The sequence below is a fragment of the Nematolebias whitei genome, chromosome 8 (assembly GCF_014905685.2).
Source record: "Nematolebias whitei isolate Nwh7 chromosome 8, NemWhi1, whole genome shotgun sequence".
NCBI lineage: Eukaryota > Metazoa > Chordata > Actinopteri > Cyprinodontiformes > Rivulidae > Nematolebias > Nematolebias whitei.
In genome coordinates this window covers 4516810-4533719 of record NC_056505.1, presented here as the reverse complement: position 1 = coordinate 4533719, position 16910 = coordinate 4516810, and the positions used below count along the sequence as shown (strand labels likewise).

Below are 16910 nucleotides of genomic sequence, written 5' to 3'. Positions count from 1 at the left end.
GGAAGGAAGGAAGGAAGGAAGGAAGGAAGGAAGGAAGGAAGGAAGGAGGGAAGGAGGGAAGGAAGGATGGGAGGGAGGGAGGGAGAATGGACAGAACATCCTATTATGGTAGTTGTTGACGAAAACAGATGTTTTGTCTGAGTTCAATGTTTATAGTCAATTTTTTTAAAACTAAATTAACCATTATTTTTATTATTTTAATTGTGCATTTTTTTAACAGGAAATTAAGCTTTTAATAACAACAAATATTACAGTATTAAATTAACAGAATGTGTTGACACTAAGCTGCAGTCAGTGTCTGACAAACACGCTGTGAATCTCTGAACGTTACAAGAACCCAAACTGCTGCTGCCGACGATTATTTACCGTCAGTCACACGGACTCTTCCCTCGGTGAGGAAAAGTTGCACGAAACTGCAAAGTTAGGATTTACATTTAACACTTGAACTGGAACTTTTTAGTGAGTCAGCAGTCGTCACACCACAGTTCACTCAGAGCAATGAGCCCGACTGTTGGGATGGGGGGGCAGAGAGGGGGAGATCTGCAGGAGTCTGAAGCCCAACAATTAGGCATAATAAGCATTTTACTGCGTTGTAAATTACAGAGCAGCAAATCTCCTCTGCAGGAGAGGTGCTGGAGTCAGCATCAAGAGCTGCAGGGCCGGGTGTGAGGCAGCAAACCGTCAGTGATGCATTCAGGGACACGTTAAATGGGTTTATTTTCTTTAGCTCATCATTATATTGGTCAATTATTATTTGGTGCCAAAGAAGACACAAATAAATCTATGCTCTGTGACAAAAATCAAGCTTGATCAGGAACCGTTTGTGAATCAAGAGAAGAACCCGCCCCCACCCCCCACCGAGAAGATGTGACTCAGTCAAAACAGCTGCCAGAGCTGTTGGGTAAAAAAATAAATAAGTGAAAACGCTTTAAATTTCTTGTGTGAAAAGGAGCATTACTTTGGAGCTGCTGGGCGTCATATGAAAGCAATTAAAAATAAACAACAGATCTCAATCAAACCAGAAAGAAAAACAAAACCATTACAAACCAGCTTCTCTCACAATTTTAACGTCGTGAAAGTCTGCGGACAAAGAAATAAAATAAACCACAGAACTTCTCTGGCTTTTGGAATAAACACCAGCAAAGAAGGAAACAATCGTAACGCAATAAATCCAAGAAGAAGAGCCTTTAACGACGTAAATAAACAAGAACAAGAGGCTCCATCATCTGCACTGCAACCGTCGTCACTTCACCTCTGAAATCTGGAGTTCTGGAGCCGATTAGCAGCCGAGAGACGCTCAAGGAGGACCTGAGTTTTATATGAGCTACGACAGCTCACCAAGACGGGGAGTTTATTAAAACAATATAAATATTTTTAAAAAGTCATTTCAAATTGAAGCAGAGTCTGTGTTCAGAGACAGAAACTACTTCAGCTGAGATGGGGAGAGGCAGAGGAGTAAGGAAGATTAAAACAATAAATGTTTTCGTTTTACTTTTACCTCCAAGAGAGTAAGACCGATTCCCATCTCCTAATGTCCCCCTACAGATAAACCCAAGAGGCTTCGTGATTATTACACAAAGGTTATTTGTCTCCTCAGGGGCTAAACAGTCCATCATATTTTAGCATATATTTGTAAAATAAAACGGCTAATTTTGTTTGTAAAATAATAAAGATATGGACAAGTGCTTTTAACTGAATTAATTTTCACAAGAAACGAAGCACGATTTTACTGAGCTGGAACAAATGTGTTTGTGTCTGTATCTGGAGACAAATAAATCAAAGCAGTCGTTTAATATTTGTAAAACCTTTTGAGAGAAAAAGATGTAACTGAGGTTCAGTTTTGCTAAAAATTTCCATTACAAGTTTTATTCAGTAAATAACCTGACGAGAAATTACAACTGAAATATTAACATCATTTAATTTTGTAAATTTGATGAACAACAACAAAAAAACAAATATTGACACGGATCAATAAAACTGGACGGATGAAACTCCTAAAAGCAAAAGTAAAGCTTCTTAAGTTAGCATGAAGTTAAGGTGAAGATGATGGAGTGATGAAGGTGAGGAAGAAGGCAGAAAGCTGTAGCTACCTCTTTCTGGAGAGTGCAGGCGTGCCCCAGGGGGAGGGCAGTGAGGTTTCATGAGTCAGACAGGGAGGCACCTGCTCCGCACGGCTGCATGCGGCACACGCACCAAAAACAAAAAACACAGGTAACACACACGCACAGGTGCGTTTGTGCACACATTCACACACACGTGCAGCCGTGCAGATGGGCCAGACGAAGACGATCAGCCAGACAGCACCAGATGTTAGAAGAAGAAAAGAAGAAGGGGGAAAGAAAGAAAGAAGTCATTAGTGGGAAACTGGATCAGAGCCCCAGCTGGGACACATCTGGTCCGACCTGCACATGATCTTAGCATGTTAGAGCTTCAGCTACCGGGGAATCAGACCACAAAAGATGTTTAGGAAGAAGAAGAACGGGAAGGTTCATGAACAGATAACAGAGTGCCAGAATTCAGCCGTGTGTATCTTAGATGAAAAGCCCGACTGGACCAAACCGTACCAGCTGCAGACCGGCATCACTTTCACAAAAAAAGACGCTCAACTGATACCAACCTCCAAATATTCCTCCTCGACTGATCCTAACCTTCAAACATTCCTCCTCGACTGATCCTAACCTTCAAACATTCCTCCTCGACTGATCCTAACCTTAAAAACATTCCTCCTCGACTGATCCTAACCTTCAAACATTCCTCCTCGACTGATCCTAACCTTCAAACATTCCTCCTCGACTGATCCTAACCTTCAAACATTCCTCCTCGACTGATCCTAACCTTCAAATATTCCTCCTCGACTGATCCTAACCTTAAAAACATTCCTCCTCGACTGATCCTAACCTTCAAATATTCCTCCTCGACTGATCCTAACCTTCAAACATTCCTCCTCGACTGATCCTAACCTTCAAACATTCCTCCTCGACTGATCCTAACCTTCAAACATTCCTCCTCGACTGATCCTAACCTTCAAATATTCCTCCTCGACTGAAACCAACCTTCAAATATTCCTCCTCGACTGATCCTAACCTTCAAACATTCCTCCTCGATTGATCCTAACCTTATTATTATTTGAATACGCTAGATTAAAACTGGATTTAATCTGATTGAACTGGACTGCATTTGATTGGGTTTGAAGTAAACTTGTTTTGGTTTATTTATGTAACTTATTGTGACGCAGCCATTGGTTCATTTTTGTTTTCAACTAGTAGGAGGTAAAACATATTTATAGATGCATCACACAACTCTAAATAGTTTTTGTTAATCTGTGCTGCCACTTTAAGAGGTTCGGTGGAGTAGCTGCTGCAGTGTTATTTGTCCCAGTAAAGCTACCGTAGCTTCCTGTAGTAGAAACAGTAAAAGCTGAGTTTTCACATTTTATCTCGTCCTTTTTGCTAAATCCTAAAGAATATATTTTGTAGGTAAAAGTTGTAGATATCATAACATGGCTGTCTTTAGTAACGACTTTAAAACGTTTGGTTTGGGGATCAATTTCCGATGATAAACATGACGATAAATGCATCAGCTTGGCGTTTCCATGTTTGGGTTAGTATCTATGCTAATTGTTGGACAGCAGCCTATTATTAAAACGTTTTTTGACTAGAATTATTGGCCATTGATTATTAGGCATAAAATATATAAACCTGTGTTTATTTATGTGAAATAAGTCACGGTCATTTAAGTTTCAAGATAATCAAAATGCATTGATAATAGTTTCATTATTGCAGCAAAAAACTGATCTGCATTTGTAATCATGAGGTGCCAAATGTTCCCACTGCTAAAATCTATTTATTTTAAAACTATACAGAATTAGCATTTATTGAAATTAACTTTAGAGGAAAATAGGAAGGCTAATTAGAGACAGGAACGTGAATCTCTTAGTGATCCACGTTATTAAAAAATGTCTCCAGGAAATACACATAGAGACGATAAGAAAAAAAGTAAAACTGTATTTTAATGTAAATCTGTGTGCAGCACATTAATTTAGAGCACTTCTTTCTCTCTTGTACAACAGGATCAATACACGATCTTGGTCTGGTTCATTTAATTACGCTGTTACCAATGAACTTTGTTGTTAATGGATTTAGCAGCTTTCCAGATCATTCTGACAGCTTTTTGGCCCCTGACCTTGCTGCAGGCTCAGTGTGCAAACAGCTCTGCAGTCTGGATTACAACAGTGATGATCAGAACAGGAAGGGTGCTACAAATTGAAGCGCAGCTCCTAATTGATGCAAGTGTGGCTCCAGTCTGCTGAACCAAACCAAATCCGTTTTATTTTCAAACTCACCGCCATTAAACACACAATCTGAAGTAATAAAAAACACAACAAGCTGCTCTTTTATTACACCACACAACATTAATGTTAACTTGTTGACGTGAAGAATCCGTTTCATTTATGTGGCCTCACCACCGATGACAACCATTTAATCTCATTTATGGTCAAATACAAACTTTACAAGGTACAAACCCACAACAAACTTTTAAATGTAATATCTGATAAAGTGTTAAACACCTCAAACTGACATCATACTGGAGTTCATTACATTTTTAGTAAAGGATAACTTTACAGTAAGTCACACGGTGCACTGACCTGTCAAAGGAGTCGGTGGCCATCTTGTACAGGTAGATGAAGAGCTTGCTGCAGTGTTTGAGCGTAGGACAGACGCTGTCTCCTGCACAGCCTCCAGAGGAAGCCTCGTCCTCCAGCAGCCTCTGGAAAGGCTGAGCGTTGGACGGAAACACTCCTGTGGGGCCCAGTTTCTTCGTGTCAGAGAAACAACCCAGCAGCCTGGAGGATGGAAGCCAAAAGGGTTTAACATGAGGAAGGGAGGATGACAATCAGCAGAGTGTAACTGACAAAAACAAATAAGATTAAACGACTCTCACTGTGAAACTGGAAGCGCATTAACTTCATTAGTTTATACAGAACGAGACAAACCATCTCAGCTACTTGCCAGATAAATAGCCTCCTTGCACTGGCTGCCCGTACATTTTAGGATTCATTTTTAAATTATTTTATTTGCTTTTAAAACTCTTAACGGACTTGCCTCACCCTATCTATCCGAGTGGCTACATCCCTACACACCCTCTCGATCCCTCAGGTCATGTGATCAGCTGCTCCTGAGAGAACTGAAGACTGAGTGTAAGCTCAGAGGAGACCGTGCGTTTGCTGTGGCAGCTCCTAAACTGTGGAACAACCTTCACTGAACATCAGACTCTTCCCTGTCCGTTTTTAAATCCCTTCTTAAACTATCTCTTCTCCCTGGCCTTTGACACCACCTGAAAGGTTGATTTTTAATCATTTTATTCGCTTTTTATTATCAGACTGTATGATTGTTTTATTACGTGTACAGCACTTTGGTCCTGAGAGTGTTTAAAGTGCTCTATAAATAAAGCTGGCATGGTATACATCGTACCCAACATATACCCAAGTTTAGTTGCTCAAAATATAAAAAAGGAATCCTGAACTCACATTTTATTGCTAAGACTTGTAAAAAAATAATAATAACTAAATACATCTATCAATAAAAACCAAGGAAAGTAAAAGAAGAATGGTTAAATCCAAAGAGTTAAATTTGTGCAAATATACTGAATGGAGTTATTTATTATTAATTTATAAAACATTTGTCTGTTAAGAACTGCAAAAAATAAAAAATGACAGCTAAACTACTATAATAAGACTTTCCTTTTTGATAAATCCTATAGTTAGGGTTGGCTTGTTATGCTGCTATAGACGTAGACTACTAGAGGACAAACTGACCTCATTTCTTTAAATTAATCGTTAAAATTCAATAGTTTTCATTTGATACTATTTCTATTTTAACATGTGATTCTTGACCTGCCATTGTGTATCTGTTCCTCTCAAACCCAACCGGTCGAAGCAGATGGACGCTTGTCCTGATTCTGGTTCTGCTAAAGGTTTCTTCCTCATGAAGGAGTTTTTCCTTCCCACTGTCGCCTTCATGCTCGCTCAAGATGAGAGTTCAGTGATGGAGTTTTATTCAAAGCAGTCTGCTCCTCAGATAAATAATGTTCAATTATTATTTTTATATATAAATGTTTCTGTTCAGTGTCTTGAGATGACTTCTATTGTGACTTGGCGCTAAAGAAATAAACTGAATTGAATAATATAGTATACAATAATATAGTAGTTTGTAGCTGTAGTTTAATCTTTATTTTTTATATTATCTGTCTTTTTGTTTACTTTGACCAAAATAAAATAAAAAGCACAAACTTGTGCTTTCTATTTTTAAGCAACAGATACACGGTTCCTAATGGTGGCATTTGCAATAAAATATTATTAAGTAAGCAGCGCTTGCTGTGTTAATGCTGATTCAGCATTTAACCATTACGTATCATTCTACTTTCAGTTTATAACTAGCCTTTTATTATGTGATATTTATTATGTGATATATTTTTAATAAAATATTGGTTTCGTTACTTGTATTTGCACATCCCTAACAATGTACATAAAAACTTGTTTGCACAAGACATGCTGGTTCAAAGAGAAAAATATGCATATTTGGAGGGCGGGAAGAAAAATTCATTAAACAGGTAATCTAACAACTCGTTTTAGTTCGATAAACAACTAATCCCTATTTAAATTTAAACAACTGGTAAACCTTCTCATGTAATAGACCTGAAGCTTTCCCCAATAATCCAGTTTATGAAAACCCAGAGAAGAAGCTAAACTTAAGAATGTGACATGAAAGGAAAGGGATGAGCCAGATTATTTAGGGATTGGGAAAAGTCAGGTACCTCACAGCATCAGCCAGCTTCTCGTACTGGATCTCGGTGCGGAAGAAGTGCGAGTTCGCCGGCTCATAGCGCATGGCGGCAGTGAGCGTGCAGAAAACCGTGTGCAGAAGCTCAAAGACTTGGTTCTGGTTGACGCGCTCCCAGCCGTGTTGTGGAGGCTGGCACAGCGAGCGCTCCATGGCCACGAGGAGGGAGGTGACATAGACGAAGCCGCCCACCTTGCGGAACACCGTCCGGGTGCGGTGACTCTCCCGCAGCACCTCCAACAGAGCCTGAAGAAAGAGCAGACAGGACTTTTAACCAAAACATTCCACTGTGAAAATAAGAGGCTCCGTTTTTTACTCGCACACGAGCTATCCCATAATTTACTCTTTTACTTTATGAACTCACAGCTATCCTACCTCTTCATTTGTATCATTTGTTTTATTTTATTGCCCCATTCAGTCACAGCTTTGTTCATAAACTCATTTTTCTTCTGCCGTGATGTATTTACGAGCTCCTCTGGGATTCCTGCTTCAGTGCTCTGACTGAATTTCTCTCCGTTTTGAAAGGTTTTATGGTTTGCATCTGCAAGTAAGATAAACCCAAACGTCAAACTGAAATATGGAGATGAGTCTTGGGACTTAAAAATCTTTAGAAGAGTCAGCAAAAACAATAAAGTTTTTTTATTTTTACAAAACGTCTGAAAGACGCAGGTGGAGCACAGATTAGGAAGGAACGCATCAAAGAAAACACGATCAAAACCAACAGTAATTTATTTTAACTACCGGTAGATTTATAGATTTATTTTTTTTATATGTAAACAATTAAAGTTTATCTGTAAGTCTGTCAAACTGGTGTCCAGACACAGAACTGTGTGAATGTTAGGAGTCAAACTACCTTCAGCTATTTTAGTCATTCATACATGAAAACGTTCAGCTTTATCAGAATTTATGTTCAATAACTTTTTGTACCTTTTATGCTTTTCAAATATTTACCTTTATTCAAAATACATTTTTAAATAAAAGTACATTGGGATTGCTTTATTTAAAAACATTGTTCTCTTTGAACTCCGCTTCAGCATACTTGATCTATTTTTGTCTTTTAACTTTCAGCTACTCTTCTGAAAATTTTTGCTACAGTTCTGCCACTTTTAGGTTTTAGCTAAAGTTGGGCCATTATTAGCTTTTTGCTACCGCTTTACTAATTTTACTTACTAATTTTTTTATATTAGTTTTAGCAACTGCTTCAGTACTTTACGTTCTTCTCGTCCTGAACATTTCGTTGCACTGTTGACCTCGTGTTAATCTGCATATGACAAATAAACAACATCTTTTTTAGCTTTTATCCCCCCCAATTTTAGCTTTAGTGTACATTTTGTTCATTTTAACAACATTTTTGTTGATTTAACCTTTTTTATTTTAGCTTTAGCTATTGTTCTGATTCTTTTAGCTAATGTTTTAGCAACAATTTAGCTTGTTGTAGTTTTTAGCTACCGCCCTGCTCATTTAATTCAGCTCATTTCAGCCCCTGCTGTGTTTGTTTTAAGTGTAATAACTTTTAGCTTCTTCAACAAATTTCAGCAGTCATTCAGTGCTCAGCATACGGCTTTTTTTGTTGGATTTAATAAGACCATAAATATGCCAAATGTCCACCTCACCCGGTTAATAGTAAGTGTGACGCAGAAGTCACGAGGAGAAAATATTAACGAGTTATTACTCAGAAAATATCTGCTCCAAATTTCAGTCTCTATAATATCAGTTTAAAATGTTTACAATTAGCTGTGTTACAATAAAAGATACAGTCACAACCTGAAAAATGCCTAAAAAAGTTGGACAAAAATTAAAAAGGTCATTCATTTTTTAAATTAATAAATCATCTCTTTGGTAATGTATCTCTCCACAGTTTTGCTCCATCTACTTTGATGATTTATGAATGCCTGGTAAACTTTGAATAAATGAGGAAAGAAAGTGGGACAGTTGGCGTCTGCAGCAGAGGAAGATGAGTGAATAAAGGGAAGTAAAACAGTGATGTGTTGCACCACTGTTTCCTGCTGCACTACAGCAAAGTCAGCAAAAAGTTTTCAGGTGGCAGTCACAGGATGTTAGAGACATTTTCTTGTTGGGGAATCACCATCAGGCTGCAGCTGTGTGCTAACACAATGAAGGTTCAGAGGAGGCCTTCAGGAACAGATCGATTAGATTTCACACCTACAAAACGCAAAAATAGACACTGCACTGAGGAAAAATTATTCTAATCAGACTAAATTGGATGCGAGTGTTTTGCGGTCCCTTATGTGGCAGCAATTATAATCCAAGATTAGTGAAACAGAATGGCTAATCCAGTCAAAGCTTCTTGAAGGCATGAGATTAACTTTATCTGAAGGAGGAGAAGCTAAAAATGCAATTATGCCTGAGAAAATGAGCCGGCCTCTCATCCTGCGAGAGCGTACAGTACATGCTTTTACGTGCACCTAACCCTCAAAGATCCTGGTTTGAAGCAATCACTGTGTGCACGGCTACAAATGCACATTGATTTTTGAAATCACTGCCTTTCTGTGCTCAGTGTGCTCACTGGAATTTACCGACAGGTACTCCTGCTGCAAATTTATTTTATTTATTGTGCTTGGCCACGTGAGAAGTGTATTATTCTAAATTAAGAAGCTGTTCAGTTAAATAAAGAAGACATGCAAATTAAACCTCGGGAAGGAGAAAGTTTTGGGTGAAAGTTCTGGTCCATCCAGTTTGTGTTTTTACCCTCAGAATGTCCGTTTTGAGTTGCAGTTCGCTGGGCGGTGCCGAGTGCATGAGGCCGAGCAGCGTTCCCATGTCATCGTCGCCGCTGGGCGACAGGACGAGCTGCTGGATGATGAGCAGGGCGTGTTCCCGACACTGACGGTACTTCACGATGTTGTGAACGCAGCGAGCGCCACCAAACTCTCTGAACAGAGCTGAGAGACAAAAACAGGAAGAAGACGCAGACTTAACACGTCGTCAATTATCTGTGAGGATGTTGACCAACAGTTTTTCTTTGGCTCAAGCCAGTCGGTAGAAATCAGAGCAACCGAAACACAAAACCAGTTTATTTTGTTGATCAGCTGTAAGAGGCCAGTTAAAATACAACTTTCATTTCATGACATACATTTTTATTATTGAATAGTGGAAGAGTCATTTTCACCATAAATTATTTGAACTTTAACAAAAGTAAAAGTTTAAAATTAAAAAATAAAAAACTTATTTTTTACATTTTCTTGATTCAGTTATTGGATTATGATTCATCTTCATAAAATAGAAAATATTTTAGCCTAATTGCAAAGAGAAAGAGCTTTAAAATCTATGTAATTAATTTTCAATACGTATTAAAGTGAATCATCTTCTCAGCATCACAGCTGTTCTGACGTTCAATCAAATCCTATTTAAGAAGGAAAATTAAATAAAAACTGTTGTGGTCGTTGGTAACTTCTTGAAACAGGTCAAAAGTAAGTTTAATAAAATAAGTAACTATTGACCATGACTAAAGAGTTGAAAGGAAAAGTGTGCGTGAGGAAAGAGTTTCAGTTTTGTACAGTGGGTGTCAGGTTCTAAGGGGGGTTCAGGTGTGGATGAAGGAACATCAGATCCAGACCCTGTCCTGACCAGCCAGACCTGACCAGTGGACAGCATGCCGAGCTGGGCATGAAAGCTGGGATTAAAAATGAAGGTTTTTACATGAACTATTAACTTGTGTCTCTTCTTAAGTTAAAACGGTACTGCGATGTCTAAAAATAAATAGAACCTTGTTTTCTTTGATTATCTGAGATCTGAAAATGCTGCACCTTCTCCGTTATTCTGACCATTTGTCCATTCCTGAAAATAAATGCTCCAAATGACAAGATTTTCTTTTGAAACTTGAAATAAATACTGTCAGGAGGTTATGAAAGAAGACAGAAATAGTTATTTTACTCAAACATGCACAAATACACAAACAAGTATTGCTATTCTAAATAGTAAAATCAAAAGAAATGTGGAAATACTGATAATTTTGAGGTCTCTAGCATCTCAAGGTTGTTCCATCCAGCTGTTCATGCTTCCCACGTGTGGAGTACCTCAGGGATCTATGCTTGTCCCCCTTCTGTTTTCTCTTTATTTTCTGAAAACACTATTTTTTTCCTCATTGGCTTTTAACTCGACTTGAAATATTGGTTTTGCAGTTTTTAATTTACTTCATTGTTTTTACCGTTTGTTGTTTTATAATTAAGACAGTTCATTACTTTTACGATTTCAGTTGACTTTATGCATGCTTGTATGTGGTAGTTTACAACACTTTGACCAACGGTGTTGTTTTTAAAGTGCTTTACAAATAAAGTTGCATTGTAGTATAGTAATTTATGTGACAGACTAAAATTATTTCTACTCAAAAGATTTTGAGTTTCTTCAAGTCAGAAGGCAGCTGAGAGCTTCAAGAGTGAAATTTAAATGAGATCAGAGTGAGGAGCTACAAAATCCCCACTGTCCTGAGAGAGAACAGTCGTCTTCAGGGTCAAGGAGAGGTCTGAGCAGCTGGTGGGTTATGTTTGTGACTCACCAAATTTCTACAGCTGACTGAAACATGTAATCTCACATAGCTGGTCTGTGAGAGCCTCTCACTACGTGAAGTGTAGGATTGTAGTGAGATACTTTTTGATTCCTTAAAGAAGTTCATTTTAGCCTCAGCAGGAACAAAACTGATGCAAATAAAAATGTCAGGAACCAGCTTTAAAGAGTTTACAATCCAGTGAACTGAGGTGTTGGAGCTCTCTGAGCATAAATACTGTAACTAGGAAAATGTTACATCTTCTCCCCTGCAATTTAAATGCATTAACGTTTTAATTTTTAGGCAACCCCTTTTTTAAAATAATTTATTGTGTTTACCTGCATTAGTGTTGGTGGTGTTAGAGCCCTGCAGGAGCACAGTCAGTGTCTCCATCACCAGCCAGGCAAACTGCTTCTGTTCATCTGCTACGGTGTTGTTTTTGCAGTCGGCTAAATAAAGAGGGACAACAAACAAATAGAAGAGAGGTTAGTATCAAACTGCGTCACGTGTCCACAAGTTGATTTATTAAGGACTTATAACAAACATGGATAGACAAGCTGTGAAATGCTCTAAAACCTTAGCCAAATAAACAATGTCGTTAATTAACAACAATAAATAAAGATGACAAACCACGTCGCCTGAAGGCTTACAAGAAAAATAAACAGAACTATGCCAGTGGTTGTTCTGTTATATGCAGATATTTAAAACTTTAATCTCTTACAGTAAAACTAATGATTAATCAGTCGTGTGAGTAAAATGTTTACCATTTGTACTTTTTTTTTGTCTATGTGAGGTCATTTATATCCATCGTTCAAAATTGTTTTAAGGTTTGAACTGGCTCAATAGACATCAAAAACACTGAGACCATCTTAGGAGGCGGTCAGGATCCCTTTTATTCACATATGTTTGGCAGTCTGGACGCAGCCTGTCCACAGCCAAGCCGTAGGACCTCGGACTGAACCGATGTGACCTCACACAGGAGCAGAGCAGAGACCTCAGGGTGAAAACACAGGCTGCTCAGCTGCTGGCTGAATAAAGATAATTAAACAGTGGCATTTGGGAATATTCTGAAGATACGGCTTTATTTAACGTTTTACTGACAGGATAACAGGACATCGTATATAGATGAGTATCTCTTTAGTTTAATGTTTGTTCTGATTGTTTTAGTCCCACTGTGGCCACTGGATGCTTTAATGTGCCATGTCAATCAAGGACAACAGTCTGCGGAACATTATGTAGCATCATCTAGTAAAACACAGCACCCCATGGAGTTTTATGGGTAAAATCTTACATATTGCTCTGACACAAAATAAGGTAATTAAGCTTGTTGGAAGATAACTAGACAAATATGCAACCTAAAGCATGTTGAAATAATAATATAGGTCTATATGTATTGTTTGTTTTTATTTTACTTTTTTCAGAAAGCAGCTGCAGACCTGCCCCGTCACACGGATCTACAGTCCACTCTACGATATGGCTGCATGTATTTGACTGCAGACTTTTTATGTAAAACCTTAAAGATTTCAAGCCAATCTTTAAGCAAACTGAGCATGTTGACCTTATACACAGGTTAATCAGGATGGTGTGGTTAATTCTGCACCCTCGTAACATTTTTCCTCAGCAACCACAAACGTGTAAATAAAAAAAGAAAGCCCTCACCTTGGTCGTTACTGTGTGGGTGCTGCTGCGAGGCGGGGTCTTTGAGCATGGCGGTGTATTTGTGCAGCAGGTTGACGAGCACCTCCAGCAGGCCGACCTCCCGCAGCACGTCGCTGAACACCGGGTCGTGCCTGGTCAGCTTCAGCAGCGTTCGCACGGCCGTGATGCTGCAGGACAGCGACGTACTGGATTTGAGCAGCACGCTGACGCTGAACAGCTCCTTACATGGAACGTAGTTGAGGCTGAACACGACGAACTCCAGCAGCTCAAAGTACTTGGCCTGGGCCTCGGGCAGTTTGGCCACTCGCTCTGCAAACTGTGACAGGGTGTGCTGCGACTCCACGATGAAATAATTGGCCGGCTCTGCTGCGTAGATGTTTCCGACGGCGTCCAGTAGCATGCGGGCCAATCTGCTCGTTTTAGTCCGCAGGAAGGCGTTCTGGAGCACAGCAAAGGCCTGGATGTTACGAACCGCGTGGCCTGGAGGGAGGAGCACAACAAAGGTAAAGGTTGAGGGACTCCACTGATCATCTGATCAAAATGGTACATTCAGTTGTTGAGACATTACTCTGTTTTGATTCGAGTCAACATTTTGTGGAAACGTTTGTTTATGTTTATGTTATGTTTGAAATCAGGTCTCTCTTGTAAATGAGTCCTCGAGGCTCAATGGGATTTACCTGTCTAAATAAAGGTTGATTGATTGTTGTACCAGTGTGTGAAAATAAATATTTAAACAGATAACTGCTTGAAGTTGTTGATGCATTAACTGCATGACTCTGGGCGACATTCATTAGGTTGGATTAAATAAAAACCTAAAGGTTCAGAAAAAACAAAAAGCAGGAACTGATGCATAACAACAAGTGGTACAAAATAAATCCTGCAGTACATTTAGTTACATTATTGGCTGAACACAATTTACATCAAATAGCTTAAAAACAACAGCTTCTTAAAAATGTACTAAAATATGGAAACATGAGTTAGAAGAAATTATACAGACACAAAATGAGACTATTGGAAAATTCAAAGTAAATTTTAAAAAAATCCTCAGTGTTTTTGGGCTAAAGACAAAATTAAGGTGGGCTGATTATTGGTAAATTAAATGCTTGACTTTTTGACATTGACATTTAAATGACAGCTCCGCGATCATTGGTTGACTTTAAAAAAGGCTTAAAGACTTTGCTTTTTAAGCAATCCTATTCTGCCTCCACAAGATTTTATCACTGATTTTAGTTGCACTTTGTAGCACTTTGAGATTTTTGTTAATGAAAAGTGCGTCACAAATTAAATTCATTATTATTATTATTATTATTATTTTACCTGATATCAGTTCTTCTGCGCTGATTGTTGCACTGATTTCATTAATAAAACAAAAGGGGTATGTTAAATAGTCTTTATTGCTATAAGGTTCCCAAAAACAAACAATATATATATTTTAAGCCCATTAATTTGGTAACATATTATATTATTTTATTAAAACAATACTTTTGTGACTAATATAGCCTCCATGGAACAACAGGGAACAGGTTAGCCCAAGTATATAACACACTTATTGAAGAATTATAAAATATTTTTAGGGCTGTTCATGGATTTCTGCAGGTCTGGTTGAAATTTTATTTTGTTTTTCTGACAAATCTTTAAAATCTTTTTTCTTTTTTTTTTAAAATCCAGTGATGTTTTCCAGTAGCGTTTAATAAAAATTCTTCAGGCAGTATCTCACTGGGCTGCGACTGTTGGAGACACTTCAGTGATGTACAAACTGTGAGAGTAATTTTCTGCAGCAGTTTCACTGATTGTGCACAAGGCTTGCAAAACTGCATTCTTGGCCGTGCACATTATTTTGTTGCCCAGCTCTGTACTTATGCCTGCTTCAGCCTGATTTGTACCCACCTCTGCAGCCACCCCCATGTTTATGATTTAACCTATTGGAGTGCACGTTTGAAATGTCAGGGGCCTATTTTGGATCAGGTTTTAATAATTATTCATATTAATCAATGGTGTGGTGTTGAGACATCTGGGGCTGTAGCATCCAGTGATGTTGTCCAAGGAGAGCACTCCTGCAGGTGTGAAAATACAGAACTAGAGCTCTAGAAGTACAGAAATTAAATTAAGAAGGATTCAGATTGGTTTGAAAGACGCCTGCGACAACCTGGACTATTCTGAGAAAATGTTTTGAACATGTTAAAAACTCTAGAAACAAAATTAAGAGCCTCGGCAACTCTGACCGGTGAGATAATGGCTTAAGGAAAATATATTTTTTAATTTGTCTGCCACCAGAATCAAATGCGTTGTGATGTTTTGTTGATTCCACAATTTTCTTTTCACTAAACTGCGTCTCTAAACTATAATTTGACATCATTTGACTTTCATGTTGCGTATCAAAAATAAAATATCAACTATGACTCACAAATAGAAGCACACGAGAATACCGGCTCTGAAATATTTAATCCCACAGACAGCAGCCCCTAAAAGGGTAAGTGAATCTGGCAGGTTAATTAGGCGTGTAAGCAGACCCCCATACCACGACAGCTTCGGGTAATGACCCTCCACACAGTTGGAACTGTCATTAAGTGAGCAAACACACTGTTGGTGTTTCTCTGTGTGCTGAAAACAGCATTCAGGCACAAACTGTGTGTGGTTCAGTGTAAACAAGAAACACAAAACTGTTTTTCTGTGGCGTGATGGAGGGAAACCAAAGGGTGAATATTTAAAATATGTCATAAAGCTATGTGTCATGAAATAGAAAATAAGTACGAGTGTGAATATTTGTTTATCTTTTAAATTAACGATTTTATTATGAAGAATCTAAATGCAAGGCAGAATCTCCTAAGCCTTTTTTTGGTAAAACAAATAGGTGAACATGACACAAAAGGTCGTATGGGACAGGTTCAGGGGTAAACGTGCAGCTCATGACAATTCTCTAAACAACCAAACCATCTCTGGATTTCACAGAACCCATTTGTATTCACGAGGCTCGGGGCATTCATCTCCGGCGGTGTGACAGTGGTGTTGCCATGGTGTCTGTCAACAGGTTGAGCTTCCTGGGATCAGCCAAGCATCAAAGTCATTTCAGAGATTAGGATCAGGCTGGGAGATAACAGTGGTGGGGAACACAAGAAGACTTTTTCTGCTAGTAACTCCTGTACGTTGCACAGCTTTAGACACTAAAGTGGTGACAGTCGGTATCAGTAGATGTAAGAGCAACATCTTCAATCAGAAAAATCCACCCTGAAATTGGTTCCTGTTGTCCAAATGTCTATTTAGAGAGAATTCTGCTTTTTTGTTCTACAGAAAAATGCACCAGTGCAAAACAAGGACTGTAGCTTTTGCTAATGCATCTGAGCTTTCCATGTATTTTTAGGTGAAACTGTCTGCAGCGAAGTGCCGGTAGGTCTATTTGATTTCAAAACAAGGCTATCTTCAAAGAATACCTCTGTACCCACCAGCTCTTTGCAGTCAACCCAGAACAAAACGACAAACAACTAATTACAGCAAGTACCAAAAAATGGAGTTGAAACAATTTGACTGGAGTTGAAGATCTGAAGGTAGTTGTGCTAACGAGCCTCATATGGAAGGTACAGTATATGCATATTTCCAAAGCCACTTAATCAGGGAGAGAAATGACAATTCATTACTCTGGTAGGGCGGGGTGTGGTGGGGGCGTTAACAAGAGGAAATTTGGAGGGGTCCCATAACATACAGAGAAACATGTTGTTGTAAAATGAAAATGAAAATTAAACATTCATCCATTACCTGTTCGCCAGGTAGAGAAGTGACAGAAACTAACAGGAGCACTGAAAGTCTTTCTTCACCAACCTACCCCCAAACAAAAACTTATTTTTCTTATATATATATATATATATATATATATACATATATGCTCTATGAATGTGTGTGTGTAGTAGAGAGCT

At 38.5% G+C, this 16910-nt stretch overlaps 1 protein-coding gene across 1 annotated transcript in view; it reads right to left on the bottom strand.

Annotated features, from left to right (window-relative positions):
* wdfy3 (WD repeat and FYVE domain containing 3) overlaps nt 1-16910 on the bottom strand; it is a 90815-nt gene that overhangs the window by 58118 nt on the left and 15787 nt on the right. Inside the window, exons 8-13 of the mRNA XM_037680857.1 lie at nt 13003-13482; nt 11682-11792; nt 9549-9742; nt 6814-7085; nt 4646-4843; nt 2091-2174 (exon numbers count right to left, since the gene is read on the bottom strand). Of these exons, the coding sequence (XP_037536785.1) occupies nt 2091-2174; nt 4646-4843; nt 6814-7085; nt 9549-9742; nt 11682-11792; nt 13003-13482 (1339 nt within the window). The remainder of the gene's footprint in view (nt 1-2090; nt 2175-4645; nt 4844-6813; nt 7086-9548; nt 9743-11681; nt 11793-13002; nt 13483-16910) is intronic.